We start from the raw sequence: 12,947 nt of genomic DNA, 5'->3' as shown, positions 1-12,947 counted from the left end.
CCAACTGAATCACCTAGCACCACCTAGCCTTTTAAAACCATCAGAAACAGTCCTTTTTCTTCAAAGGATACCACAGTGGCATTCATTTACATGATCCCCTACTGTGGATATCTCTATTTTCATCAAAGCCAACAAGAAATAGAAATTTATCATTACTCAGTTGAGTTCAAAACAAAGCTGGGGTACCATAAGGGATTATTCATCACTTGGTAGTAACCAAGTGATGCTGGCAAGAGAGAGGCCAAGCCTGAGCTAGTCAATCCAGTAGAGATGGATATGCATAAGTAAGCAAGAACACATAGCCTATCCAAGTTAACCAGATAAAACCAACCTTGACAGCCAACTTAATAACCTAGCATCACCTAGTCTTTTAAACCATCAGAAACTTCCCATTTTCTTCAAAGGATACCACAGTGGCATTCATTTACATGATCCCCTACTGTGGATATCTCTATTTTAGTATACATTCATTTACAGTTTTTGCCTCAGCCTTTGCATCATTGGCTGAGCCAAGACATCAAGCATCTGGCCAGGGAGCATTCTTAGGCCAACCAAGAGCAACTACAAATATGTATGTATACAAGCCCACCAGTAGCATAGTAGCATACCATAAGCTCACAAGAATCCATCAAGTAAATATGTACAGAGACATAGCAACAGCCATGTCAAACACAAGCACATAGGGTGGAATGACAATGTTTGGTCATCATTTAATCATAGACCAAGTGAAGCCTGGTACAAATGGCAAGGACCAGGAATTTGACCAACTCAAGTCACCATGGTTATGCCAACCAATTGAATAGTAGCATCTTCCAAATGGAACTAGGAAGAAAACCATCCCAGATGATTTACCAAGCCAGCAGTTCATGACTGCAAAGGCCAATTCAACCACCAAACCATCCAAACCACCAAGCCTACACACTTATCATTACCCAACAGGATTCAAAATGAAGCTAGGGTCCCCAACAATAGTTGGCATCCATCTAGCTTAAGTAAATACAGTAATAGAATCATTACTGCAAAGTAGTTCATCTCAATTATCTACATTAACAAGATAAAGTTTCACAGATAAATGAATTAGTCAACTGCTAGGCAACAGGGATGCTTGGCAAGCATCATGCATCCATTCATATGCTTTTCAAAGCATAAGCAACCACCAGTACATGGTGAGAAGCTATACAAATCAAGCAACAACACAGTATATCAAGCAACATGCATAGATAGAGAAAGCAGTAAGTAATTATCAACCAATTGGTGATCAAATGATCACCAGAGCTTGCAAACACAAGCCATAGGGGCAGCGGAGGAGGAATTAAGAGGGAGAGGAGGGGAGGGGAGAGAGAGCACCGATGACAGGGGTGGAGGACGAGCTTGAAGATGACGGCAGGGGTGGAGGAGGAGGAGGAGGCGGCGGCTCCTCCACCTTGCCGCGACGGCGGCCCCTCCTCGCCGTAGGGGCAGCTTGTGCTGCAGGTGGCGGGGATGGGAGGACCGCGGCGGCATGCGCCCCTCGCGGAGGAAGGCGGCGACGGCGGCGGCGACGACCATGGAGGATCCAGGCGACCACGGAGGAAGGCGGCGGCGGCGGATCCAGGCGACCACGGAGGAGAGGGGAGAGGGGAGAGGGGAGGGGCTCGATCGGGAGGGGAGAGGTGAACAGGCGGGGGAGGGCACGGCCGGGCGAGATGATATAAGTCCCTTAATTCTGTGGCGCACCGGAGAAGGTGCGCCACAGAATCAACTACTTCTATGGCGCACCTAAGCCTGTGCGCCACAGAAAGAGTTATTTCTGTGGCGCAGCACGACATGTGCGCCACAGAAATACCTACAGTAATAATTGGTGGTGGCAGGATGTGGGCCCCACATAGTTTCTGTGGCGCACTACCCAAGCGTGCGCCACAAAATTAAGCTATTTCTGTGTCGCACCCAGAATGGTGCGCCACAAAATAATATTCTGTGGCGCATTTTTAGTGGTGCGCCACAGAAATAAGCTCCGCCTATAAGGGTTTTCCTACTAGTGGCATTGCCATGCTTAGACCAAATAGAGTCGATGATGGCTCTTTGACAAGGGATTGTGAATGATAAGCATATGGATACAACATATATGAAATTTCCGAAAAATATATTAGTTAGAAATTTTACTGAGAAGAAATAAGAACGCACATACACAGGTGAACGCTAACATAAATCCTATCATTATATATGTGACAATTCTGTGATTTCAACTTATACTCCTTTACTTGAACACAAGTTCATTGTTTAAGGAAGTAAATAATTTCCGATCCTACAAACAAAATAGCTAAAGAAACGAATTTAGTGAAACAAGTTTTGAGTTAATCTAATGCTTTCAGTATTCGCCTTTTTATTGTGTCCTACCACCTTACTGTAAGAGCAGCGTCATAACAGTCCATACCACTAAATTTACTTTCTAACCAAATAAACCTTGCATCATTTGAACGTGTGTAGCCAGTATAATGACCAATTCTATTGAAGGTATACATACTATTACAGGTTGTCTGATATTTGAAAAGCTTCTCGATAACTCTTCAAGTTGACTGCTTATTCGCACAAAAATGCAATGAAAATATTGAGTCATTTTGAATCTTGGTCTGATCTAGCTAAGGGATTTTATTGATCTTGTTGTAACTTTTAACCTTATCCCCCACCCTTTAGGGACCTTTGTTTAAACCATTCAGCTACAAGTTTAGGCAACATGACTACGAGAAATCCTTACTGCCTTCGATCTTCCGGATTCGTGAGAAGGAGTCCTCGTTTTTCTCAAATTTTTGCTCTACGGTTTTGACCTTTTGTGTGTGGATTAGTCCAAGTTTGTGGTTCTACAATTGTTTGGACAACAGTGTGGAGTTCTTAGCACTTGAGATCGCCTTCCCTGACGTACGAGGCACACGATTCCTAACAAAACGTACTAAGACACATCCAACCTTGGCCAAATGAAGCTAGTTATTCTAGCTTCTTGGGGCTAGTTATCCTCCTAGATTTGATCCTACGACGTTAAGATCAGGATAAACCTTGGGCGTGGATTTCTCTATCGGGTTTGTGTTTTGTCGCGACTTCTATTATCACTGACACAAATGCACTGAAACTGTAGGTGATGGGTTTTTGTCCGTACTCGGTATTTGTACTTATGAAACAGTATGAAGCGGAAATGCATGAGAGAATGAATGATGCAATATCTCTGGTGAAGCCGTGAAGGTATGCTGTCCTACCATGAGCGTACCCTAATATTAGTGACACAAAACTTTGTACTCCCTCCATCCCACGAAGATTGTCATCTAGATACATCCAATTTTTAATAAATCTCAGACAAGTTTCATGGGACGAATGGAGTATATTCTAAGGCGTATGACTGTGTATCGAATTGGTCACATTGAGTGCACCCGCCTGAAGTTTCCAGCTGCAAGAACATCTTGTGTTTAGGCAGTTAGGCTGACACGATAGAATTCCTTCACATACATATGCATCCGACCACTGGCATGCATGTGCAATAGAAATAACACAAATATATGATCTTTAAAGAATATATGGATTAAACCAATAGCACTGAATCACAATATCACATACATACTTACAAATGTGTATTAACAAGCAAGTTTAAGATCGACAGATCGAAACATACATGCATATTATAACCTATCAAGTGGATCATTGGAATGTATACGTAATGGAGTAATGTACTGTAACTAGCACACAAACTATTATTGATCATACCCTAGCACGAAATCCTGCAGATTAATGGAGTTGCTGCCTTGTTGGGGCTGGAGCTGACTGGCGCCGGTCGTAGGAACATAGTCGCAAGACGCCATCCACGTCGAGAACCTCTCATCCGCTCCGACGACGGCACCGCCATCTGGACACTGCAGCTCTGGCAGTGAAGGAACTCCGCCTTGAAAACCTCCGACCGCCGCTAGCTGCTTGCTGTAGAGGAAGTCGTATAGCTCGTCAACATAGCCCAAGCCACCACCCACCAGTGGTTCCGAGCTCATCTCGACGGTGCTGGACACGTCGGAAGCCTCGCCGGCAGGAGAGCAGAACCCTAGCTTGGATCGCTCCTCGAAGCTACCCGGCACCGGCATGTAGGTCGCACCGGAGGAAGAGTTGAGTTGCTCCGCCTCAGCGGCGGACAGGGTGTGACCAGCGACCAAACTCTGAGGTTGGTGGTACGCGCTGAGAGTCGTCGTGGCGACGGCGTCCGTCGGAGACTCGAGCTTCGGCCACTGTGGTGGCGCGTTGCCGGCCATGGCGCCGCAGCCGAACGCACTGTAGATTCCCTGCAAGCGCATGTGGAGCTGGATGCGCTCGAGCGCAGACGAGCTCAGGGATGCGTGCGATGTCGCCGCAGCGGCGCCGTTAACGTTGTTGCCTCCGCTGCCGCTCGCCGTGGCCGTCGCAAGATAGGAGGAGTAGGGCGTCGTTGACGCGTCTTGGCCTCCGCGCATGCGGCGGGAGGGCGCGCGCTTGCCGAGGAGCTTCTTCTTGAGCTTGGTGTTCCAGTAGTTCTTGATGTCATTGTCTGTCCTTCCCGGCAGCTGCGCCGCGATGATCGACCACCTGCATCCATGCTCGCTTACATTAGTTATCTCGAGAAATTAAAGAGAATTGGTGGCGGAGAGCCTGAGATTAGAACACGATGCATGCGATGAAGAAGATGAATTTGGGTTACATCTACCTGCTGCCAATGCTAATGTAGAGGCTGCAAATGATGTGCTCCTCTTCTTCGCTGAAGTCCCCGTGCTTGATGTTTGGCCTCAGATAGTTGAGCCATCTCAGCCTGCAGCTTTTGCCACACCTCTTCAGCCCTGGAATCAACAAATCATGTACAGATCTTCAGTGACAATCTAGCAAGAACACACCAGATACAACAAAAATTATTAATTATCATAGTATCGTACAACACAATTAATTAGTTGATAATTGGCATATAATTAGGTTTATTACACTAGCTAGCAAGAACCACGGGAGATCACATGCCCTACAAAATTATATGTTCACTATTAATTGGTAAATCTTAATCGCATGATCTAATTATCTTCGTGCAATTACCAGTCTACTTCCCAGTTTCCATATTTTATAGAAAGCAATAGTTGCTTCTTTGTCAAGCCGATCGATCCCATCTAGCTAGAGATCTGTCACTGCGCGACAAACAAATAAGCCAATCCATGGATGGAACATCGTAGCTTTCTTTTCATCAAAAGTTTAAACTAACTGTAATTTTATTGGTTGTAATTTAAAACTAAAGATTGAATGGGCTACCAGACCAATCTCATTGTCCCAACCTACCTTGGCTCTTCCGGCTCAAGGTTAGATAGAGGGGAAAGGAGGAAGATATGCTTAGAAAGTTGAGATCAAAAGGGCAGATATATCCTGTGAAAATGTTGGCTTTCAAACTGACTAAACACAAAAAAGCATACAGTCATAGTACTGGCTAGCTTGTTCCATAGGTAGTAGGCTAGGTAGGCAACTATTTCCATGTCTTGGAACATTAATACTGTTCTATTTATGGGAAAATACAGACAGATGAGAAATGGCCAAATCTAGAGAGAGAGAGAGAGAGAGAGAGAGAGAGAGAGAGAGAGAGAGAGAGGGTGCAATTAACCGCGAAAGCAAGTTCAACTGTGTTAGGCAAAAGCAACGGAAAAAAGAACACCACCGGCCACGGCAAGACCTATCAAGATGGAACTACGTACCGATCTTCTGTGGGAGCGCGATCCAGTTGCCACCGGTGCCGTTCTCGTCGATGTAGGCCTTGAGCTTGGCGTCCTCCTCCGGCGACCACGGCCCTTTCTTCACCGTCGCCTTGTCGCAGCACGGCGCCCTCCCCATGGCCGCCCGATGGATCAATCGATCTCCTTCTCTACTATTTCCCGGGACGCGCGTAGATGGCTATGAAGCTTGCTAGCTAGCGGCCGACCGGAGATCAGCTGAGGCGATCGATGGAGCAGTAGGACTGATGATCGATGTGAGTAGCTGCGGTGTTGGACTGGGGACGGAGTAGTACTAGTAGTGACGGGTGTGATCGAGTTGGAAGAGACGAGGAAGGGGATGCGCGGAGCTTTATAGCTGGGACTGGGACTAGGCGGACACCGGGAGAAAAATGCGGGAGTGCCGCCTTGCCTTGTGATGTGACGGTAGCTTCCACAGGCGGTCCTGGCTCCCATGCACTCAAAAGGATCGTCTCTGCCCAAAAAACTGTGTGTGTTGCTCATGACATGCCTCGTGTGTGAGAGGCATCCAAATATTTCGAATTAATTTTCGAGTTTAACCTTCGGAAACCAAGGTAACCTAAAAATATGAGTTATTTGCCAAGTGTATATTATTTAAAAGGATGTGATCAATTCTCAGTCAACTAAAATTAAGTGAATTCTCAGTCAGGGATGTTATTGAATCTTAGTTGCAACCCGTGCTGCAAGTCAATCACTATCACAAATCACGAAGCAATCCAATGGTGCAGGATATTTTCCTCCACTCCTTTCTCGGCATAGTGGAGTCCCACAAGTCATAGATGGACCTTGAATTCTTGGTATAAGCTTCAAGTACTTGGCGGACCTTGGTGCCCCTTCTTGGAGAAGGAGGTGTGGGTAGTTTTCCGGGCGTCAAGTGTGGCGAGGACCCTACCCAAGCAACACCACGGGCTCGAAACAGAGTTCCTAGTATAGGCTTGCTGTGTCATCTTCGTCATGGTTACTCTCGCCAAGTTCCACTCTTTTCGTTGGTGAAGCTTCCAAGGGTTGAACTAGACATTGTCGATCCTCCTTCCCAAGAGGTTGAATACTTCTGCTCCATAGGACCACCACCATGTCAGTCTCATCCATATATCGAATAAATTAGTGGGTGAAACCTTGGCTTCAAGGTTATCCCAAGGTTTAGATCATTGGCTGAGGATAATCATTGTGCGTGCATAAAAAACTCAGCATCAATGATAACTTCCATGTTGGTTCAACAGTCAACATGATACCTCAACCATCTCAAGGAACCTCGTGCCATGCTCAAGATGGCCAACACACATGGTTTCAACGCCATTTCATGGGAACTTCTCTTTGAGGTGCTTTAAGGGTCGGTTTTGGCCGTCGCTTCCAGAGTGGATTGCCATATCTCCCCATCTAACTAGTGAGTGTTTTTCAATAATGAGTCGGGGCCTCCGGTATGGCACTCCAAAGGATGCACAGAGTGACCTTCTCTTCTCCTATGTTGGTCATGATCCTCATTGCAACCATGAAGCGGCTTCTAGCGAAGGCTCGCGAGATTTGTATTATTTGGTGCCTTTAGAATGCCCCCATCTTAGAGACATCCCTCCTTTATGTGAACACAATCTTTTTCTTTTGCTTCGCGTATAGGATAGCTATGGTTTGCGGCCTTCTCGCATTCTTCGGGCATGTTTTGGGGTTGTACACCAACTTCAGAAAGTGATCAGTGTCTCTCATCGGATTCTCGGATGGAGATACCCTTGATGCATCATCACCTTTAGGCTGCTAGTTGTGGCCCACTTTCGATCAAGTACCTCAAGATCCCCCGTGTGCTCCAGAAACCTTTTAGTGTCTCTTTTAATTTTTAGTGTGCCGGATTGGTGACCAAATCCCAACTTGGAATGCCCACATGTTGACCAAGGATGGGAAGCTAACCTTGGTTAAAGGAGTGATGACCGTCCTGCCTTTTTCACTTGTCGATGTCCCTAAGCCTTAGAAGAAGATCTAGCAATAGGTGGACAATATACTCCGGGAATTGCTCGTGCCGGATAGGGGGTCACACATGGTTGTAATTATCGTGTCAATTGGGGGAAGGTTTGCCTTTCCTTGGAGATCGACAGGTTGGGGTTACACAACCTCTTGAAGATCACAACTAGCCTCTCGGTTTGTTGGTTGGACAATGCTACATACCCCATCCATCCTTTGTATGGTTTTGAGATGAAATTCTCCGCGGATGAGCATAATGTGTTTTTTTTGCATTAATGGTGGTTGCTTACGAAATATCCACTCGCTTGTACGGAGGATCAATGGTTAGATGTGAAGGCCATCATCAGTACAGTCCTCGACCTCCTTTCTTTCATCTTGAGATGGATGAAAGAAAATGATATACAGTTAGGGATGCATTGATTGATGAATGTTGGATCACCAACATCTAGAGGGAACTTAGAATGTTGGCATTCTGGAATTATATCCATTTTTGGCTCATGGTCAAGGACTTGAAACTAGCGTCATTACTAGATATCCTAGTTTGGAGATAGACGATAAATGGACATAATACTCACATTTATCCTATTCCATCCTCTTCCAAGGGGTGGGTTTGGTCGTACCGAGGTCTTGGAAGCTTCACTGGTTCACTGTGGGTCCTTCCTAGGGTGAATTTATTTATCTGGCTAGTCTAGCAATGCTGGTGTTGGACCACTGAGAGGTTTATGTGGCATGGCAAGCCTCCCTGCCCTATAAGGCTTGCTTTGTGACCAGTTGGTTGATACCATTACCCACCTTCTCACTGCCTTCTCCTTCTCATGCACCATGTGGCATGAGGTCCTCTCTTGTATCTGATCAATTGGGCAAATAAATGTACTTGGAGAAGACTTGTGGAGAGGCAACAACAAACCATTCATTATGCACCCACAAACACACATAGGGGGTCCTCCTCTCTAATCATGATCAATGCTTGGTGGATCTGAAAACACTACAACAAAGTAATCTTCGACAACAGAAAACCATATATTGTTGGAGATATGCCCAAGAGGCAATAATAAATGGTTATTATAATATATCTTTGTGTTTATGATAATATTTACATACCATGCTAAAATTGTATTAACCGAAACATTGAAACATGTGTGTTATGTGAACAACAAGGAGTCCCTAGTAAGCCTCTTGTATAACTAGCTTGTTGATTAATAGATGCTTATGGTTTCGTGATCATGAACATTGGATGTTATTAATAACAAGGTTATGTCATTATATGAATGATGTAATGGACACACCCAATTAAGCGTAGCATAAGATCACGTCATTAAGTTATTTGCTATAAGCTTTCGATACATAGTTACCTAGTCCTTCGATCATGAGATCATGTAAATCACTTATACCGGAAGGGTATTTTGATTACATCAAACGCCACTGCGTAAATGGGTGGTTATAAAGGTGGGATTAAGTATCTGGAAAGTATGAGTTGAGGCATATGGATCAACAGTGAGATTTGTCCATCCCGATGACGGATAGATATATTCTGGGCCCTCTCGGTGGAACGTCGTCTAATTAGCTTGCAAGCATATGAATGGTTCATAAGAGACCACATACCACAGTACGAGTAAAGATTATTTGTCAGGAGACGAGGTTGAACAAGGTATAGAGATACCGATGATCAAACCTCGGACAAGTAAAATATCGCGTGACAAAAGGAATCGGTATCGTATGTGAATGGTTCAGTCGATCACTAAAGTCATCGTTGAATATGTGGGAGCCATTATGGATCTCCAGATCCCGCTATTGGTTATTGGTCGGAGAGAAGTCTCAACCATGTCTACATAGTTCGCGAACCGTAGGGTGACACACTTAAGGTTTGATGTCGTTTAAGTAGATATGGAAATATGGAATGGAGTTCGAAGTTTTGTTCGGAGTCTCAGATGGGATCCAGGACATCACGAGGAGTTCCGGAATGGTTCGGAGAATAAGATTCATATATAGGAAGTCATATTCCAAGTTTGGAAATGATCCGGTGCATTTATGGCAGGTTCTAGAAGGTTCTAGAAAAGTCCGGAAGAAAGGCACTATGGAAGGTGGGGACTCCACAAGCTTGGCCGGCCAAACCCTAAGGGAGGAGTCCCAGGTGGGCTCCACCTGAGGTGGCCGGCCACCCTCCCTCAAGGAAAGGTGGGAATCCCACCTAGAGTGGGACTCCCATGTTGAGTAGGTTTCCCACCAAAGGTAGGTTTTGGTGTTGGGGTCTTAATCGAAGACTTGGGATACAACTCTTGGGGCTTCCACCTATATAATGAGGGGCATAGGGGAGGGGTCGGCCACACCAAGCCCTCCTAGGCCGCAGCCCCCAAGTGGCCGGCGCCCTAGACCCCCTCTCCCAAACCCTAGCGCTCCTCCTCCACCACATCTCCCGCATACGCTTAGCGAAGCTCCGCCGGAGATCTCCATCGACACCGCCACCACGCCGTCGTGCTGCCGGTATTCCGAGGAGGATCTACTACTTCCGCTGCCCGCTGGAACAGAGAGAAGGACGTCGTCTTCATCAACACCGAACGTGTGACCGAGTACGGAGGTGCTGCCCGATTGTGGCACTGTCAAGATCTTCTACGCGCTTTTGAAAGCGGCAAGTGATCGTCTACCGTAGCAATGAGAGCCTCCTCTTGTAGGCTTTGGAAATCTTCAAGGGTTAGTCTCGTTCATCCCCTCGTTGCTCCCATCTTTTAGATTGCATCTTGGCTTGGATTGCGTTCTCGCGGTAGGAAATTTTTTGTTTTCTATGCTACGAATCCCTCAGTGGTATCAGAGCCGTGTCTATGCATAGATGGTTGCACGAGTAGAACACAATTGTTTTGTGGGCGTTGATGCTTATGTTGTCTTTAGTTCGAGTACTTTGCATCTTTGTGGCATGGTGGGATGAAGCGGCTCGGGCTAACTTTACATGACCGTGTTCATGAGACTTGCTCCACATTCGACATGCAACTTGTATTGCATAAGTGGCTTTGCGGGTGTCTGTCTCTCTCACCATAGTGAAGATTCAATTTACTCTTTCTATTGACAACGCTAGTATCACCGTTGTGGTTCATGTTCGTAGGTAGATTAGATCTCACTCAAAAACCCTAAACCACGTAAAATATGCAAACCAAATTAGAGACGTCTAACTTGTTTTTGGAGGGTCTGGTGATGTGATATGGCCATAATGTGATGATGAATATGTATGAGATGATCATTATTGTATTGTGGCAACCGGCAGGAGCCTTATGGTTGTCTTTAAATTTCATGTTGAGTAGTATTTCAAAGTAGTTGTAATAGTTGCTACATGAGGTGAACAACCATGAAGACGGCGCCATGGACCTTGACGCTACGCCGGCGATGATGGAGATCATGCCCGTTGATGATGGAGATCATGTCCGTGCTTTGGAGATGAAGATCGAAGGCGCAAAGACTAAAGGGCCATATCATATCACATATGAATTGCATGTGATGTTAATCCTTTATGCATCTTATTTTACTTGGAACGCGACGGTAGCATTATAAGATGATCCCTCACATTAATATCAAGATAATAAAGTGTTCTCCCCTCGTATGCACCGTTGTAACAGTTCGTCGTTTCGAAGCATCTCGTGATGATCGGATGTGATAGACTCAACGTTCACATACAACGGGTGTAAGCAATGTTGCACACGCGGAATACTTGGGTTTGCTCGAGGAGCCTAGCATGTACAGACATGGCCTCGGGACAACGGAAACCGAAAGGTTGAACACGAGTCATATGGATGATATGATCAACATGTTGATGTTCACCATTGAAGCTACATCATCTCACGTGATGATCGGTTTTGGTGTAGTGGATTTGGATCGTGTACCACTTAACAACTATGAGGGATGTTGTATTAAGTGGAAGTTCATTAATAATTAGATAAAACATGAACTAATTATCATGAACATAGTCTGAGTAGTATTTTGAATTAATTTTGTAGTATTGGCATCCGTTTTCTACCATGCGCTAGTCTTATAATTGAGATTGAAATACTGTTAAAATCTGACAAGAAACTTTACGGACTGGTACCGTATTGTTAAAGTATCAAGAAATGATTAAGTCTCATTGCAAACTTTTAGTAAACCTCACATTGTTGATTCAAAGAGCTATGGTTTCAATTAGTACCTAAACTTATCTTGTCTCCGTGAAACTTGAAGTTCAAATCTGTTTGAAAAATAAGGAGCTAAAAATTTAGTTTTCAGAAATAATCAAGGTATGAGATATATGTGATATCTAAGACCTTATTGCAAGATGATAGAATATAATTTGGTGAGACTACATAAACTCATAAGTTTTATGGGAATGTATGAAGGTTGAAGACGCCAGGCGTCCCAATCCTCCAACTATTGGGGCACTAACGATATTCGCATATCCATAAAGTAATCGTCCTTAGTATGCACCGTTGCTAAGACTCGTCGTTTCGAAGCATCACGTGATGATCGGGTGTTATAGATTCTACGTGTGCATACAATGGGTGCAAGCCAGATTTGCACATGCGAATACTGAGGTTAAACTTTACGAGCCTAGCATGTACAGACATGATCTCAGAAAGTCGTCATGATATGATGGATAAAATTATGAGTGAAATTGTTCATCATATTAAAAGGTTACTAATAGTGAAATCCGAAACACTTGTCATATGATGATCAACTTCAAAGTAAGAACCTCAAGGTTATTGGTATTTGACCAACAAACCTAGAAGTTATTGATGTTGAAGTGTTTTTCTGAATAATGAGGAAAGCTAAAAGAGAAACTACAAAAGTTTATTGGCAGAAAGAAAGAAAAGACTAGAAAGTCTAGCTCAGGTGTATATAAATGATATACATGTTATGGATGTATTCCTTGTTTGGTCACATAATGAAATTCTTGGGTATTTGTACCAGGATTGGTTGGTATGAGATGTCATACAATACAACGCAATACAAGAATACGATGGCCTAAGTGACTAATAAGGAATATGGTAATAATGCACGTCTGGAACATAATAAAGTGTTATCATGTTTGTCGTTGGCATTCTACCTAGCCCTTAGAATTTATAATAAAGAACTTAATAATTGTTATTTTGCTCTGGTCAAATGAAAACAATGAGTTGTTCAAATTATGACATTACTCCATGTACGATGGATAAGTTATTATAAATCTTAATGGTGAAACACACACACATAATACTGACGCTAAAATGCCATAAGGCAAATGATTTGAATTCCACTCATTTGTGG

General features: G+C 44.4%; 1 protein-coding gene across 1 annotated transcript; it reads right to left on the bottom strand.

Moving 5' to 3' along the window:
- Positions 1-3,525: 3,525 nt before the first annotated feature.
- LOC127305648 (uncharacterized) lies at positions 3,526-6,084 on the bottom strand. The gene is made up of 3 exons (XM_051336156.2): positions 5,706-6,084; positions 4,688-4,817; positions 3,526-4,569 (listed from the first exon to the last, which is right to left on the bottom strand). The coding sequence occupies exons 1-3, from the start codon at positions 5,839-5,841 to the stop codon at positions 3,717-3,719; spliced, it is 1,119 nt and encodes a 372-aa protein (XP_051192116.1). The 5' UTR covers positions 5,842-6,084; the 3' UTR covers positions 3,526-3,716.
- Positions 6,085-12,947: the final 6,863 nt, after the last annotated feature.

Source organism: Lolium perenne, chromosome 6, assembly GCF_019359855.2.
Source record: "Lolium perenne isolate Kyuss_39 chromosome 6, Kyuss_2.0, whole genome shotgun sequence".
In the NCBI taxonomy this organism is placed as follows: domain Eukaryota; kingdom Viridiplantae; phylum Streptophyta; class Magnoliopsida; order Poales; family Poaceae; genus Lolium; species Lolium perenne.
The sequence above is the reverse complement of the archived record's forward strand: the minus strand, read 5'-3'. Positions and strand labels throughout refer to the sequence as shown.

Excerpts from the sequence above, each read along its gene's own strand:
- LOC127305648 (XM_051336156.2), bottom strand. The coding sequence starts at position 5,841 with ATGGGGAGGGCGCCGTGCTGCGACAAGGCGACGGTGAAGAAAGGGCCG. Across the intron at positions 4,818-5,705 it reads CGCGCTCCCACAGAAGATCG|GGCTGAAGAGGTGTGGCAAA; the intron begins GTACGTAGTTCC and ends TGTTGATTCCAG. Across the intron at positions 4,570-4,687 it reads TACATTAGCATTGGCAGCAG|GTGGTCGATCATCGCGGCGC; the intron begins GTAGATGTAACC and ends GCATGGATGCAG.